The 17,281-nt window shown below is 35.9% G+C and overlaps 2 protein-coding genes across 2 annotated transcripts in view; one reads left to right on the top strand and one right to left on the bottom strand.

The window, feature by feature from the left end:
• Positions 1-9,607: 9,607 nt before the first annotated feature.
• LOC116170336 (cartilage oligomeric matrix protein-like) lies at positions 9,608-16,963 on the bottom strand. Its single transcript, XM_031486653.1, has 10 exons — positions 16,459-16,963; positions 16,106-16,206; positions 15,836-16,054; positions 15,538-15,792; positions 11,450-11,557; positions 11,057-11,403; positions 10,834-11,009; positions 10,469-10,784; positions 10,001-10,422; positions 9,608-9,949 (listed from the first exon to the last, which is right to left on the bottom strand). Exons 1-10 carry the CDS (start codon positions 16,946-16,948, stop codon positions 9,834-9,836), a joined length of 2,550 nt encoding a protein of 849 aa, XP_031342513.1. The 5' UTR covers positions 16,949-16,963; the 3' UTR covers positions 9,608-9,833.
• The window catches only part of LOC116170338 (cytochrome P450 4c3-like), a 44,268-nt gene continuing 36,627 nt past the window's right edge, over positions 9,641-17,281 (top strand). Inside the window, exon 1 of the mRNA XM_031486655.1 lies at positions 9,641-9,691. The gene's annotated coding sequence lies outside the window, so the exon portion shown is untranslated. The remainder of the gene's footprint in view (positions 9,692-17,281) is intronic.

Genomic DNA, 17,281 nt, shown 5'->3' with positions numbered 1-17,281 from the left:
GTTATGGGGGATTCCGTTCACTTGGCCCCCCCCCAAATATATTTAAGGATAACCAAAAAACAATAATGGCGCAAAGATATCTTTTTACGGCGCATTTCAGCGCATACCTGAGAGTACAATTTCGTATGAAAAGATGTTAAAAAAAAGTAACTTTTAAAAACGTTATAATAATAATAATAATAATATTTATTTTTCATGCTACTACGCAAAAGCGCTTACATTCGTCTAAAAATATATAGTAGAGATTACAAACAACGTATATCAACTAACAACAAGCAAATAAATAAATAAACAAATCACTAACAATTAGAGATTACTAAACCCATCGTGAATACATTCAGTGGTGGAATAATATGCTTTATTAATAAGGTGTCTTTTAAGAATTTTTTTGATTTGCACTTTGTCAAGATTTTGACGTTAAGTTGGCCCCCCCCACTTTTTGAAAATTTGTCACGGCTTAACCGTAATGGCGCTAGCTTTAATTCAAGTGGCGCAATTGAGCGCATAACCAAATGTATCAGGTGACCTAGTTACAAGGGACAAAATACGTACTGGGGGGGCTACGTTCACTTGGCCCCCCCAAATGTTTTTTCGGATTTCTAAAAAACGATAATGGCGCAAGAGTTACTATCGGTGGCGCATATGAGCGCATAACGAGCGCATTCATTTCAAAGTAATACGACTATCAAATCTCTCAGTGGGGGGGCCAAGTTAACGGACCCCTCAAAAATGCATTGGAACGAAAGGCCTCGAAAGCAACTACAAGGTTAGCCACAGTTTTTTTCATAAAAAAAATATAGTCATATATTGCATTGATCTAAGAAGTAGCTTTTAATGGTTTTTTTTGCATCATTTAATAGTGTAACATATTAAATTAGAGCAGATCCTAATTTATGGACGTGAGCATTAATTATTTTCTTTTGTTGCTGAGCTTGAGTTCGTATTCGTATTTTTTTCCTTGTTTTCCTGCCATTTATTTATTTTTTTTTTATATCCAAGGTTAATAATTTATTTTAAAAGGGTACTTTTTGTTTGAACAATAAAATAAATTTTGATTGCTCGCTGTATCATGGCGTGATACAATTTGTTCCAACAAGAAATACTACGCAAAAGGGCTGTTGCGTGTAAGATACTTTTGGGGATGCTCTAAATGCCTCGACCTAATGCAACCACTGCCACCAAGCTGTCGAGGAGAGCTAAATTTAGGTTTTCGTCCAAAATGACGGTAGTACGTATTTGAAAGTATCACACTGCGCTTTTACGCCGTTCTTGCTCAACTATACGGAGTGAGGACAATTACTCGGGCACTAAAGAGCTCTTTTCCTTTAGGTAAAGTTAGGGAATGCAATTCCGCAGCACAATCTCAATCCCGGTATTTGCGGGATCCCGCAAAAGTTTAAATAAATTGCCAAATAAGCAATTCTGTGCGGTTAACTTCTGTATTAAAATAAATCGCTAATTATCACAATATTTAACAAAAAAGTACCTTCAGCCTAACTTAGAGCTCAAAAAAACCTCATCTGTAAAGCACAAAAAAGGTGAACTTCTAAAGTGCCTCAAAAATCATAGTACATTTTAACGAAAAAAGTTTAACAATTATTTAAAAAATAACTTCTCTGTTATGCGTTTCATTAACAAAGTAAACAGAGTCGTCCCCTTGGTCGACAAATTCCTCAGTCCCGCAAATCCCGGGGGATCCCGCTCCATTTATGTGCGGGATTAATCCCGCAAAAATGCTGCGGGATCCCGGTATTTCGGGATCCCGCGATCCCGGTATTGCATTCCCTAAGTAAAGTAAAAGTAGAATACATTTTTACCGTAGTGGAGCGAGATTTATAATTTTTGATAAGAACTGAATTAAAAATTAAGCAATGAAAGTGCATAACAAATGATGTAAAATACGAAATTTGTAAATGACTGTAATCAGTAATCGTTATATATACCCTTACGATTTATAAAAATTGAGAAATAACACTCATATACGTTTTGTTTTTATTTTTTTTTATGTCAAATATACTTGACCTGTACCACAGATTATACTGTTTGCGTTTAACTGTACGGAAGTTAAACATTTCAAATGTGATTATCGTTAATTTACGATGTGTATGTATAATGTATAAGGATTATGAGGATTAACTGTCATCATTCCTTTGTAAGTGGTTATTCCTACCCTCTTGGGTTTTGGTAACGCTATGGGGATAAACCGTAACCCATACGTAAACACTCTTACTCACAGTAAGCTCTAGGTGTATGCTATTGTCCGCGCAGCGTGCATTACCAATTTCCTATAACTTGATCCATCCCTTCTGCTTGACCAAGACAAGCAGGGCAATGGTGGACCAGTATCCAATATGAAACGCACAATTCTTCTAAGCACCAGATACGCATTTTCTTGAAATTAACTTAACTTAACATTCAAATGAAACGAACTAACTTTGTGGTTATTTCGGAAATAATCCTCCAGATTTACTTAAATAATGTATAATAATAATAAATATAATAATGTACCTACAGTCTTCATCAATTTCAATGTTCGTATTTTGTTCAATTTTAATCAATTTAATGTCACACGTCAAATACTCCTTGTTAAGTCAGACAGGAATACGCTGCTTTCCATATCAATGACGGTAATAACTTTAATTCTTTGTTCAACTTCATCATCTTGTAATTTTAGCATAGCCTGATGATGAGTAACTCATAACCCGAAATCGATCGCTTTTTAGAAAAAATAATAAAAGACAGTTGTGGTTCTTTTTAATATTTCAAAAAGTTCAAAAAATTACTTAAATAAATTGAAATATTGTCATTAGTTTTTGGTCTTTACGCAGAAGTAACGTCTAAATAACGCTGTTTACACAACCATGTGTTCAGTGAAAACCACATGATATCACATTCTGTTTCTATATTATTGAGGGTGGATCGTTTTAAAATTAGATGCATCACCCTGTATAAAAAAATAAAACGCGTAATCGTTTAGAGGATTTGTCGTTTCAATTTCTGACAAAGAATAAATGATATATCGCACGTTATAATACAAAATCTTCCTTGATATGATGATGGACAAAAATGTAACTATTGCCTTGTACGTTCAAATTAACTTAACTTAACATTCAAATGAAACGAACTAACTTTGTGGTTATTTCGGAAATAATCCTCCAGATTTACTTAAATAATGTATAATAATAATAAATATAATAATGTACCTACAGTCTTCATCAATTTCAATGTTCGTATTTTGTTCAATTTTAATCAATTTAATGTCACACGTCAAATACTCCTTGTTAAGTCAGACAGGAATACGCTGCTTTCCATATCAATGACGGTAATAACTTTAATTCTTTGTTCAACTTCATCATCTTGTAATTTTAGCATAGCCTGATGATGAGTAACTCATAACCCGAAATCGATCGCTTTTTAGAAAAAATAATAAAAGACAGTTGTGGTTCTTTTTAATATTTCAAAAAGTTCAAAAAATTACTTAAATAAATTGAAATATTGTCATTAGTTTTTGGTCTTTACGCAGAAGTAACGTCTAAATAACGCTGTTTACACAACCATGTGTTCAGTGAAAACCACATGATATCACATTCTGTTTCTATATTATTGAGGGTGGATCGTTTTAAAATTAGATGCATCACCCTGTATAAAAAAATAAAACGCGTAATCGTTTAGAGGATTTGTCGTTTCAATTTCTGACAAAGAATAAATGATATATCGCACGTTATAATACAAAATCTTCCTTGATATGATGATGGACAAAAATGTAACTATTGCCTTGTACGTTCACAAGATTGTCGTGCCGCCGAAGGATGTTTTTAACACTCTGGAGGATTGTATGGCATTCATAAATTTCGAATTGTTAGTTTTTATACCAATAGTGATGGATGGTATATCATAGATATTAATGCGCCCCTCTGCAATAAGTGTGGGAGCTGCTCTGTGTGGGGTTTTCCCAGAGGGTTTTCCTCAGAAGTATGAAATCTATGAGGCAGTATTCTCCCCCATTCCTTCCGATCAATTCCTATTCACTTACTGGCGCACCATTAACCTAACTCGTTTGTCAAAGCACCCTTCAAAACTAATCGTAAGTAACACATTTCAAACTTATAAAATATTTAACCTGGAAGTAGCTCGTGGTTTTTCAGCAAAACAAAAACTCCCATTAGTTATAAAAATCTACATAGGAGGATTTCGACCCGATCAATCTTTCCATAGAAGCAAAAAACAAGGAAGATACGTATAAAGTTTTATCATTGTGTGAGTCCGAACTGTTAAAAATTTAAAGTGTTATTTTCTGACAAGACTGATAGGACTATCTGGCAATAGATAGATTGAAGGCTATTTTTAGTGAGGGAGAACTGAGAGGAGGTTATTTTAAAAATGCTGAATCGTGGATTTTGCGCGGTTTCTTTTCACAGTTATGCCCATTCCAGTTTTAATGTTTACTTTTATTGTTTACTTCCCATAAAACGTATCATCATGGGTTATACCGGTTGAAGAGGCTATCCAGAAGAGTCTACTGAACAGTACTCAGCGATAACCCTTTACCTTTAGGATGTCTCTATCTAAAACACTACTAAGTGACTAACAATTATTTTCAGCTAATTGGAAAACAATATCAGTAACATACTAATTAGTCACATTTGCTTCACTGATACCTACTCCAGCGCAGATGTTAATGTATTTTTACGATGACAATTTTGTTTTAAATACGAACGTGTATCGATAAAATGGTGCAATGTGAAAATGATATCATTAGTAACCTTCGTATTTCGACGTTTATGATAGAAAAAAGAGATATTTACGTCGAATTATAATTTCATTTGGAAATGATCTCATGACAATCTTTCCATTAATGTTGTTACAGTTTTATTAAATTCCAAATTGCTACAATTATTCTAAGCTTTTGACTGTTTTCGTATCTAAGCGGTATGATTTTTCATTGTTATTTTTAGATTTCTTTAAAATTCGTTTTAAAATTTCGAAAGGAATAAGTTTATTTATGGGATTAACCACAACTAAATCTGCAGGTTTAAAAAAAAGTTAGAGGCGCAAGTCACACAAACGGGGGATTCATGTTCCTTCTTCACACCATCTTAGAAGACATAATTAATAATATTGTTTGCTGCAATTTGTTACCCAAATTAACAATTACTTCAATTCAATGGACAATAGAATAAATTTACCATGCATATTTTTCTGTAAGTATCGCAAATTCGAAGAATCCATCAATTAGGAGTGAACATAACGCCTCGTAGTGTACCTGAGTGGAGGATATGAGCTCGATAACGTACGTACAAAGACTAAGTTAAGTACAAATCATTTGGAATATCTCCAAAATGTATTAAAAGAGCTGATTAATTAGCACTTATCCCTATTTTCCAGTAATGAGATCTGGTACTTGATCTGGTACCTCTATAGACATAATATTATGAGGCGTCCTCTGCATTTTTATATAAAGGCTTTGGTTTATAATTACCAAAACTTTTAACTATGGAAATTTGATAAATTCTATTAGATATGGGTCGTTTTCAAAATTTGACCATAGCATAATATCATACATCTTGGCCAAAAATAGACTTTCATTCATTCGCATTGTAATCGCAATGCTTCCAATGGAGAGCGCAAATTTCAACACTTTTGGACGTATGCGAAGATTTATGTTGTTATTTTTGCTAATTACAGTTTAAATAAACATTTTGTGTTTAACTTATTTATCACATTGATTTATAAAAGTGTCATTATTATCTGTATTTTTACGCGTTTATATTTTATTGTATGGTCGTCGCCAATTTGGACGTTCCTGAACATCTAATGCGTGATGTTTATGTAAATGTCAATCACTATTCGATAAGATTATCACATCAATTTGTATGTAATTAGTTTCTACTTGTTTAATGTTTTTTTTAACTGATTTCACTGTCTTGCTTTACCCAATCGTGTCCATCGCTCGGATATTCCTCATTCCTCTTCTTTTCGGATACTTCATCAACTTGATTTCTCCATGATTTTATGGCCTTCTCCTTTTCTTATTCCCCAAAAGGCTTCATTCCGTATATTTCTTATCCACCTGCTATTGGCGACGCTTCTAACATTATCGTACCATATGATTTTCTCTTTAATATGTGATTACTTTGTATTCCCATATTCCACCTTTTTTCTTTGTTTTTTCATATCTCTACTCCAGTGGTTTCCAAAATTTTTTCATTGGCGTCCCTTTTCTGAAAACAAAAAAAAGTACCTACTTATTAAAAAATAAGAATACATCTTATTACAGTTTTTTTTTTCATTTTCACTATGGGGACTGATTAATTTTCCCTTTCAAAGTTTCTTGTAGCTCTACAAATAACGCAGTTATGACAAAAAAAACCGAGAAATGTCATTTTCGAGCATGTGCTGGCGTTCATTTATATTCATAGATATCAAATTACGTTATAAGGTTGTAATAGTGCGCAGTACAGGTGAGTAGAAAAATTGCGCACTGTGCTACGAACCTGTAACACGCTAAATTACAACCGAATTACGTACCATACTTTTTCTACGACCTCCGTGAATTTCAAAATGAAAATAACGCAAAACCCAAAACGACTCTGTTGACAGATTTGACATTTGTAGATAATTATCACTTACAAACGTACATGATCTATTCTAAATTTTTTCATTACGCACGGGTGTAGGTAATGGGTACTATATCACGCCTCTAAATTATACGTTATTACCTTATTTTCAGGGAGATCGTAGAAAAACATAATTTTAACACACGCTTAGTGATTTTTCCAGCTTTTTTATGCCGGTGCTAAAACAAAATTTTTATGAGCCATAAAATAATTTATTTTAGAATCAAGTCGTTTTTAGTTCATTCAAAAGCCGCATTTTTAACTAAACATTCACTATCAAGTGATGCATTTATTGTTGACCCCACTATCAGATACGAAACCAATGGTCGTGACCAACACCAAAATATTAAAAACGAAAAATCAAAAATATACGAAAAATGCATACCATTTTACGAAGGAAAATATAAGTATAAGAAATTGGTCAGATCTATGGTCTCTTTTTTGGAAGTAGAGGTTGCTGTGGAAACTCTGTGTTAAACTTTTTTCACAAATTTGAGATTGATCGCACAATATTAAATCAAATTTCGGAATCACTTTAATAAATCAACATCTGTACTTAAATTCAACGTAAATTTGTATATAGAATTATCTTATGTGATTGATTATTATATTGTGTATTTAAGCAACCCTCGTTATAAGGGCAGTTCCTTTATGTTTAAATAAATGTTCTCTTCGTCATTTAAAACAGACTTGTTGTCCTACCGGCGGCTTTGGCTGATAAAATTAAGGTATCGTATAATTCGTGTAGTTTTGAAAGTTGGTGTCGCTATTCCTTGGGGTGCCCAGGTGAACATACTGAAAGTCCTCATCTGAATGACAAACAGCAGCTTCGGCCAAAAAAGATCACTTTTACGGCCTTGGTACACAAATAACTATTTAGGCTATCATCACAAAAACGCTCTCTTTTGCGGCCATAAAGTTTCACTTTATTGTACGCTTCTGTCATACTTTACTTTATTGTACACATCTGTCAAACTGTACTTATTTGAAACTGATGTTTGAGAAACAGTAATCTGTTTGATACAAAGTGTCCATCTGGTCTCGCCCCATCAAGGATTGGACCAGTGCGTTTTTTTCATTTTCGGACTTGTAGGAATGTTTCACACCATTTTGCATAATCACAATGTTCACATTTAAAATTATAGTTTGACGTTTCAATCTTTGCTGCTTGCAGACCTTTTTGACCATTGTTGTTGCTTACATTATTATACGAAGAATCACCAGCAATTAACCGAAAACACAAGTAGCTACCTATACCTACCATCAAAGTAGGTAATCAGGTTTCTAATAATTGTACAGCATGTTAACTATAAGGTCTTGGAAGCCACAGTTACGAAGGACCTATTGCATTTGACATTATTAAAATCTTGTGCAGCGGAGGAAGTTGCGATTGTACTTTTACTCTCAAACGCCTGCTCTTATATCATATATGACTTAGGGTCGCAACGCTTGCAGCTTCCAAAATTTCATTTTGGGTAGGTATCTGAACTGTCGCTATCACCCATTTTGATACGCACAAAATACACGCAAAGATGCTAATTATAATTTATTACATATGACAGGAAATGCTTTGTTTTTAATTGTCTAAGATAACAATGATTTTCAGAAAAAATATGTTTATGAGCAAATTTTTGAATTCTTTTTTGATGATCGCCTAAAAAATGTTGTGTGCACCTTGGCCAAAAGTGATTTGTTAGGCCTCATCTGAATTGCGGCCTCGGCTACCGCCTCGGCCACAAACAGCAGCTTCGGCCAAAAAAGATCACTTTTACGGCCTTGGTACACAAATAACTATTAATAAAAATTTTAAGTTGCTATTCCGGTCCGTTATTTTCGTTTCCGTATGCCTAATATACACATCCAAAATTGGAACAAAATCCATCGAGCCGTTACGTCGCACGCACGTACTATACATACAGACAGAAATAGTTATTTTCTGAAACTACTTTATAAACAACTAGGTACTTTCGTCTCTAAAAAGGGGGAAGACAATGTGATTCTTCTCTCTAGTGAGGAAAGTAAAAAACAATTGCTCCGTTAATCTTAATAATGACATTTAATACTCTAACATACCTGTTACCCGTATCTAGATGAAACGCATAACGGAGAAGTTATTTTTTAAATAATTGTTAAACTTTTTTCGTTAAAATGTACTATGATTTTTGAGGCACTTTAGAAGTTCACCTTTTTGTGCTTTACAGGTGAGGTTTTTTTGAGCTCTAAGTTAGGCTGAAGGTACTTTTTTGTTAAATATTGTGATAATTAGCGATTTATTTTAATACAGAAGTTAACCGCACAGAATTGCTTATTTGGCAATTTATTTAAAGTTTTGCGGGATCCCGCAAATACCGGGTTCTCGCGGGATTAACATCTAACAATCCCGCAAATGCCGGGATTGAGATTTTGCTGCGGGATTGCATTCCCTAGTGGTGATCAAATTCAACAGTATCCACTTACCCTAAAAACACAGTACAATTTTTTGTTTCACGATTTGCCGTTAGAACCCTTACAATGCGTTTTACTGAATTTCTCGCCCGGACTATTAAGTTGCTTTTGATATCTCTAGAAAAACATACGGTGTCTATCAGCCTAATGAAATAAACGATAATAAAAAAATTTAATCCTCGCGATCTTCACGCATCCATCGTTTTTACAACCACGTAACTAAAAAACAATTGCGACTTTTCGGCTTTCTAAGAATATATTGTGTACCGATTTTCAAAGCGACCCGACGTTTCTAAACAAAGTTATCGCTCACACGATAAAAAATAAATAAATGGGATGGTGTATAAAAAAATTAGGATTCTTAGTTTGTCCACCAAAAACTGTTTATATTCTGTGTCATGTAACAGTGACCAATATCAACTGTCCTATTTTATATACAACACTCTGTATATTACTCAGTTTTTGGATACGTTAATCTAGACATATTTTATGTACATTTAATTACCTACCTCTGACCCTCGCTCAAATTATTCATTTCGAACATAACACACTACAAAGGATTTATTCTTTGAGTTCTAGTGTGGGTATAAACGTTAGGAGTGGTGGTTAATAATCCAGTTGCGCGAAAGGTAAATGTATTACTCATTAGTTCTTAAATAAGTACACCAGGTATTAAGTAACAGAATTTCAGCGAAATATTACAACTTTGTTATTTACGAAAGTAAACGTATGCTTTGGTTTATGGCACGCAAGTAATAACTACAATACATGTTATTTTTTATCATATACAACTACAAGCTGATTTGAATAAATTGTTCCGTGATCAATATGCACCTTCTGTCTCAGATTGGGAGGAAGTTCGCGATAAATCGCCTCTGGAACGTTGTCTACAATAATAATGTTAGAACTAATAATATTACTAGTTTGATTCAACTCACCGTTACATCGGTAAACTAAGTCAGACCAAATTATCATTTCTTGCGAAAACGAGAATACGCCCAATTTACCGCCTTGCAATGTTGTATCGAAGACATTTCCCGAATCGGCAACCAGTCGTTCGCCTTCATAAATTCGTAAACGAATGAGGCCAATGTTCGGTCTGTGTATTAAAATCCAGCGGTAGGAGGTTTTTTCTCTCCAACCGACATTTCTGGGGTCTTTCCACAAGAGTTTCACCTGGTTTTTGGTGTCCCCAGTGTGCCATAGGGAGTTTCTTAGTAACTGACCGGGACCTGTGACAGAGTCGATCAGCTTCAGCTGGATGCCGGGTTCGGCGACTGCACGGAATGGGGTCGGTTGCCAATACGTTTGCTTGTTCTTCTTCCACATTACCGTGTAAAACCGCTTACTGCTTTGGTAACTGTGGAGGAGCCAAATGTTATACTGTAATCGCTAACTTAACGCACCTAAAGACGAATCCGACGTAATCATCGTCAATTTCGGTATCAATAAAGAAAGTTCCCTCAAAATCTACCCCACCAAAGCTGTGGTGGCCAACGGCCAACCCTGGATCGCTATTCATGGTTTGCACGATTTCGGCTCCTTTGTTATAAATGACCCAGTTTGGATCTATCTGCGATTCCCCTTCTGGATCTAACACTACTGTTTGGTACTTGCTGAAGTCGGTGGCGTATATAAGCGAGTTATTGGGACAGTTGTCAAATGGGTCGTCAACTGGGTCGCCATCTAAATTTTTCTCGCATATATCTCCGATGCCGTTGTCTAAAATATAACATTACAAAGGACACAAATACTAATTATCAATTTATACGATTGCTGTCTTCCTGGCCCCGATTCGGGATTAGGGGACAATTATCCTTGTCGTTTCTGATACCATCGCCATCAGCGTCTGGATCGCATGCGTCGCCAGCGCCGTCCAAGTCGGTATCGAGCTGGTCGCTGTTTGGAATTACCGGACAATTATCAACGTCATCATTAATTCCATCTCTGGAAGAGATCTTTGGTAACTCCCAGTCGAGAACCACGTCACATACCCGTCCTGATCCCTATCGTTGTCGCACACGTCACCGACGAGGTCATTGTCTGAATCCTGCTGGTTTTGGTTGTAATGATACGGACAATTGTCGCAAACGTCCCCAAGACCATCGCCATCCGAATCGGTCTGGTCAGAGTTCGACTTTCTGGGGCAATTATCTTTACCGTTCAATATTCCATCGCCATCCATATCGTCATCGCACGCATCTCCCTTACTATCACCGTCTATGTCAGATTGGTCGTAGTTTGGAACGGTCGGGCAATTGTCACACGCGTCCCCTTGCTTATCTGGGCCCCCAATATCTGTATCGGCTTGATCCGGGTTAGGTATTAACGGGCAGTTGTCCTGTAATACATTTTTTTAAACGGGCGACAGCCAAATTTATACGTACTGGATGATTTGGAATTCCATCGTTGTCAGCGTCAGGATCACAGGCGTCTCCTAACCCATCGCGGTCTGCGTCTTCTTGCCCAGAGTTCGGTTTATCCGGACAATTGTCCTGTAGCCAAAATAATCGTATTGGTTTTCTCGTTTGGAAATTTTTGCAGCAGAGTGTGTTAACAACCCTTAGCCCACGTGTAGACAATTTTGTGGTGATATTAAAGACATTAGAGAGCCGAAACACGAAAGTAGTATGTTAGCACAGTTTGTAGTTGTTCAAAACTATACGTACCTTAATAATAAAATGCAATTTGCACTTTGAAAATTACTAAATCGATAATTAGAGAATGAAGCCGAAAAGAAATCACCATGACCAAATTACACTCTAAATTAAAAACAAAGGTAACATCGGGAAAACATTTGAACAGTTCTATTACGTGAGCCAATAGACATTTCTTTGTTTAAATAAACTACCTCACAATCTCACAAATTTACTAACATTAAATGGTCGGGCAGGTACTACATGTCAAATAAGTTTTGTTATTTCATGCAAACGGGGTTGAATTAGTTTTCCCTTCTGAACCTAAAATTTAGAGTTTCTACGTAAAACTACAACTTCATTAATTAAATTGACTATTATTTTTCCGACGGCTAGCTCAACATATCACAAATTTTACTTCTTTTGCAAACCTCTCCTGCAATCTGAAACGTAACTACCAAGATTACTTGACTTCTATGGCGTGTCCATGAAAAAACAACACCGAATGGCCATTCAACTGTATATTGCAAATCAATTCGAAACTATAAATTATGTATGCACTTTCGTTTGTACATGTTTTTTTTTACAAATAGGAATATGTTGCTAGGATCTTTTAACTTAATCTAAATTGAAGTGACCTTATGAATTAGAAATAATTAAATATTATACAGGGTGGCCACTATGTATGGAGTATAGTATACAGGGTGGTGACTTGCGTAACGCATCATAGGGATTTCAATGTAAAATTCATAACATGCGATCAATGGCTCCCCAAATTATTTTAGAGCAAAAATGTATTAAGGTTTTTTGTAGAAAAATTTTTTTTACGCCAATCAACCGTATTAGTTTCCAATTTTTTGCATAATAAAGACGGAAAATTGGAAAAATAAATCCCGCATCTTTTTCAATAATCTGTGATGCCATGTAATTTTATAATACAAAAACTACGCCAATATCTGTCTTGCCATGGAATGTCTGCTATAAAACAAATCAAATTCTATCAAAAAGTATTATAGAACAGCGAATTCAACATAAAGAAAGACTACAGTACTAAAAACGGTTTCCATAACAATTTAAGTAAGTATTTAAGTATCTTTTTGTTTTAAAAAATTCCATGGCATCCCAGATTATTGAAAAAGATGGGGGTTTTATTTTTCCAATTTTCCGTCTTTATATGAAAAAAATTGAAAACTAATACGGTTGATTGGCGTAAAAAAATATTTTCTACAAAAAACTTTAATAGATTTTTGCTCTAAAATAATTTGGGGAGCCAATAATCGCATGTCATGAATTTTACATTGAAATCCCTATGATGCGTTACGCAAGTCACCACCCTGTATATCTCGGTAAATTAATCTTCAAGATTTTTCTTGGTTCAGAACGAACTAAATATCTCGAAAACTGTATAGTAATTAAGGCCTCGGACGGACGCAGAAAGCGGCCATAATAGCGCCAAAAAAGGGTCACATTCAAAAAACTGCAAATTTCATCAACTTGTTTGAAATTTGTTTTAAGTTTTGCTTCATTTTTTTGAATCACTTTAATCTTTTTTTAATATTATCCTTGGTGCGTTATAGGTATTTTTAAAAGAATTTAATGTTAATTAAATTCCTTTTTCAAAAATACACTGAACAAATTCCAAAATTTTTGAACCTTTTTTTGCTAAATCTTTTTTAATATCTTTCAATGAACATTTTTTTGCATCTCGTTTAACTAAGACAGTATAAGGTCATAGCATATTAAATACTCTTTTCAAAAATGTAACACTAAAAAATTGTATAAATTTGTTTTGAATTTTTTTTGAATCATTTGCACATTTTTTTAAATTTTGCTGATCATTTTTTAATATTTTTGAATCCTTTTTGAATACCTATTATCCCTGGTGTTTTATATTTTAGAGAATTTCATATTTTTTCCGATTAAACTATACAGGGTGTTCCATGTTGGATCTGACATTTTTACCTGCCCCCTTATGTGTAAACCGGTATTGTTAAAAAATCATGATAATGAAACGTTTGTAATAATTTAGAAAATATAGGGCCCTGACATATTAAATTCTCTTTTCAAAAATATAATACTACAAAAATTCAAAAATTGGTTTGAAATTTGTTGTATTTTGCATCATTTGAACTTTTTTTAATTTTACTAAATCTCTTTCCTATTTGGATATTTTAGGGTTCAATTTGTACATGGGAGATGTTCAAATTGAAAGGTTTTTTGAAATGTTTCGAATCGATCTACAATACAACAAATCACGAATAAAGGAGGATATGGACGGCTAGTCATTTCAAAGATTTCTGTAACAATGCATCAAAAATCACAGAAGACGTACAATTTTCAGAACTGGTCTTGGGAAAGGTATTAACTGCGATATCGGTGTCAATGACAAAGTATACAAGAACATTGAGGCGTTAAACAAAAATCAGCAAGAATTAATTCGGAATTCAGGTAGACTAATCAAAATAATGCTGTCTACTGTATCAACATTTAAAGAAACAGACGATCGAATTGAGAAGCAATTAGTGCCGCTCAACAACAAATTAAACGAAGCGAGAAAATTCTGGTAATATTAGGCTCAGATTTCGGGGTTAATTTCATAAACGATGTATTTACTCTTGTAGCAAACAGTTTTTTTGTAAATTAGTTGAATTTAAATGTAGCAGGAGAGATTTTGAATACGCTAGATTTGTTTACACATAATTTAATAACAAAATCAGTTACTCATATTTTACCTTGACCACGGCAGAGTTCATTCAGTTTCACTTCGTAATTTAAAACACGACGTAAAAATGTCTTTCCAGCGTGATATTTCTGACGTATTCTTTCTCGATCGCACAATAATAATTTTTATTTATGAATTTCGTAGCTACACGCATTTTTAATTTTCGTTTACACGTTAAAATGTTCCCTTTGTAATTTTTTGACTTTTTGGAAACCTCGCGTATAGGTTTCTTTGTAACACACTTCTAATTTCTAAAATTTTGTCCTCAATTTCCACTAACGCGCCATGTTTCGTTATTCCTTGTTTAAGTAATCATTTTCTGGTATTAACCCCAAAGAAATCTTTCTTTGACTCGGTCATCATTGGCAACCAGACCGCAAAATATTAATCCCGAAAATTCCGCTTACTGCTGGTAGCTGCGGTGGGATGTCTAAATTTTCATTGGTTAGTGTCTTTCTTACTACCAATCTCAGATGGTTCTAAAGGTCGTTAGTCATTCCCATCTTTCGCAAAATAAGCTGAATTAAAGGTTTTCACTGTACGAGTTTATCACACGCTTACTAAGAAATGTAACCTTATATCCCTATTAAAACGGATGTAAACTGAAATATCCAACGCACATGGGAAAAAACCCTCAATATTTCATCTTCCAGGTGGCATCTATAAATGGAAGTTGCTTATTTGCCTATTCTTTACTGTAAACCGCATATTTAATAAAGAGAACTGTATTTTTATTATAAGTGTTGTAAATGGGAAATCGAGCCATCTATTCAACTCTATGAACACCATCATCACTTTTAAATTGAAGAATCTCGGAAATGTCGCGCATATTTTACGATCGGTATGTAACTTCTATTAGCAAAGTTAACATAAGGCAAACGTAGAGTATACAGTACACAAGTTTATTAGATAAGTACATTTACATAGTTGCACTAAGTTGTAATTGTTAAGAGTAAGAGAAAATTTAAACTATAGCTTATGAGAGCTTTTTAAGATTGGAATCGAATGTTCCACCTTTATTACGTAACATACTGTGTCGTGCATGTGCTCTTTTGCTTCTCCATTGTCTTTCCTCAATCTTTACGTTAGCTTGCTTTGAATAAACGCGAGTATTTACCTTTTTGCATCTCGGATCTCGACAGTTCAAGGTAAAATCAGGCCAACCGTCTAAGTCCTGATCCGGCCCGCAGACGACGCCATCACCGGCAAACCCAATCTTGCATTTACAACCGTACCGTCCGTACATGATTTGGTAGCACTCGGCGTGTTGGTGACAACGACTTCCATCGGGGCAAAGACCCAGTTCAGTATGGCAGCCCATAGATTGGTTCCCCATGTATCCCGGGTCGCACCCTTCGCATCTGTAAGAGCCCTGTACGAAAGATTAGAAAGGTCCCAATTTGTGTTTCTAATACCTCTAAGTTTCGGCAATACGAGTGAGGAACGCAGTTTGCGATTCCCTCGGCGCATTCGTCAATGTCGTGACAGTCTTGTCGTCTGAACCGAGCTTCCTCGAGACCAATACCTGAAAATCCGGAGCTTCCGGTGTACCCTGGCGGACAAGGTCCGCAACGATAGCCCGGATTTAAGTTTGTGCATTCGACATCTGGATGACAAGGTTCTTCCAGATCGCACTGAAAGCATTGACGTTAAAATTGGGATCTTCCCCGCGGGGTTAAGCTGACCTCGTCTATATCCCGACACGCTGTTCCATTGCCGGTAAATCCAGGCGGGCAGCCTTCACATCGGTAAAAGGGATGAGCGTTTATTGGAATGCACTGTACACCTAAAATGAGCCCAGTCCAATTAATGCATCTTTTGGCTGAGCGAGAAATGCAACTGACTTCATTAAAACTAGGTAGATAATGTGTTAGATTTTATTCGCTATTAAATAATAATACAAACGATTAGTGAAAGCGAAAGGCTTTCTCGAAAGTTATCTTTGGTATGAGTCGCCGGTTATTTTCTGTTAATTTTGCCCTATGAATAATTGTGAAATAAATTAGTCTTCATTGAACAGCTGAACGACATCACTTACCTGGATGACAGGGGCTGTATTCGCATCCGCTACGTTTAGCACAATGCTCTCCGTCCCCCTCGTATCCTGCTGGACACGGACCGCATTCGTAACCGTGATCGGTATCCCTGCACTGGACGTCGTGGAAACAGGGATAATCTCGGCATGTACGAACGGCCGTGCATTCGTATCCGTTTCCGACAAATCCGTAGGGACACGGTCCGCATCTGGGACCGTTAGGTGTGTCTTGGCATTGCACGCGAGCGAAACATTGCGGGGGGTGCGTGCCGCATGTCGGTTGAGTGGTTATAGAAGCGGAATTGCAAATATTGCAGTTTTCTAGTAAGACTCTGAGTCGGTCAATAACCTGGTGTTGGTTACGGACATCTACTGTTAGTGTATTCACGGCTTTTATAAGTGCATTGAGAGCTTCTAAAATAGCACCTGTAACAATTAAGTGTAGGTAGTTAATATTAGCGGATACAAGAAAAAAAACATCATGTGGCAACATCGCGCAGCATCATCGAAACACGCAAGCCGCGCGAGCGCCACCTGAACCCGCACACAACAACCCCCCACGCCTACGCCGCGACGGAGGATTTTTCGTGGGAATTTTCCCTGGAGATTCATCGTAGCCGACACCTCGCAGTCGATTTCCTACCACACCACTGTCTACTGGTAGATGAACCAAAAACTCATCGACAGCCAAACGAGCTTCGCCCCGAAAAGAAGAGCAGCCAACTTCGTGGAGGTGCGTACATCGAGCGTGGGTCGATTGAGGCTCGTATCACCGTACCACGCACCCGCGATGAACATCCTGCCGGAAGACCTGGATGCGCTCCTG

Source organism: Photinus pyralis, unplaced genomic scaffold, assembly GCF_008802855.1.
Source record: "Photinus pyralis isolate 1611_PpyrPB1 unplaced genomic scaffold, Ppyr1.3 Ppyr1.4_LG5, whole genome shotgun sequence".
Lineage (NCBI taxonomy): Eukaryota > Metazoa > Arthropoda > Insecta > Coleoptera > Lampyridae > Photinus > Photinus pyralis.
Note: the sequence above shows the minus strand (reverse complement) of the source record. Positions and strands in the feature narration are given on the sequence as shown.

Excerpts from the sequence above, each read along its gene's own strand:
- LOC116170336 (XM_031486653.1), bottom strand. The coding sequence starts at position 16,948 with ATGTTGCCACATGATGTTTTTTTTCTTGTATCCGCTAATATTAACTAC. Across the intron at positions 16,207-16,458 it reads ATACAGCCCCTGTCATCCAG|GTGTACAGTGCATTCCAATA; the intron begins GTAAGTGATGTC and ends GGCTCATTTTAG. Across the intron at positions 9,950-10,000 it reads CTTAGTTTACCGATGTAACG|ACAACGTTCCAGAGGCGATT; the intron begins GTGAGTTGAATC and ends TTATTATTGTAG.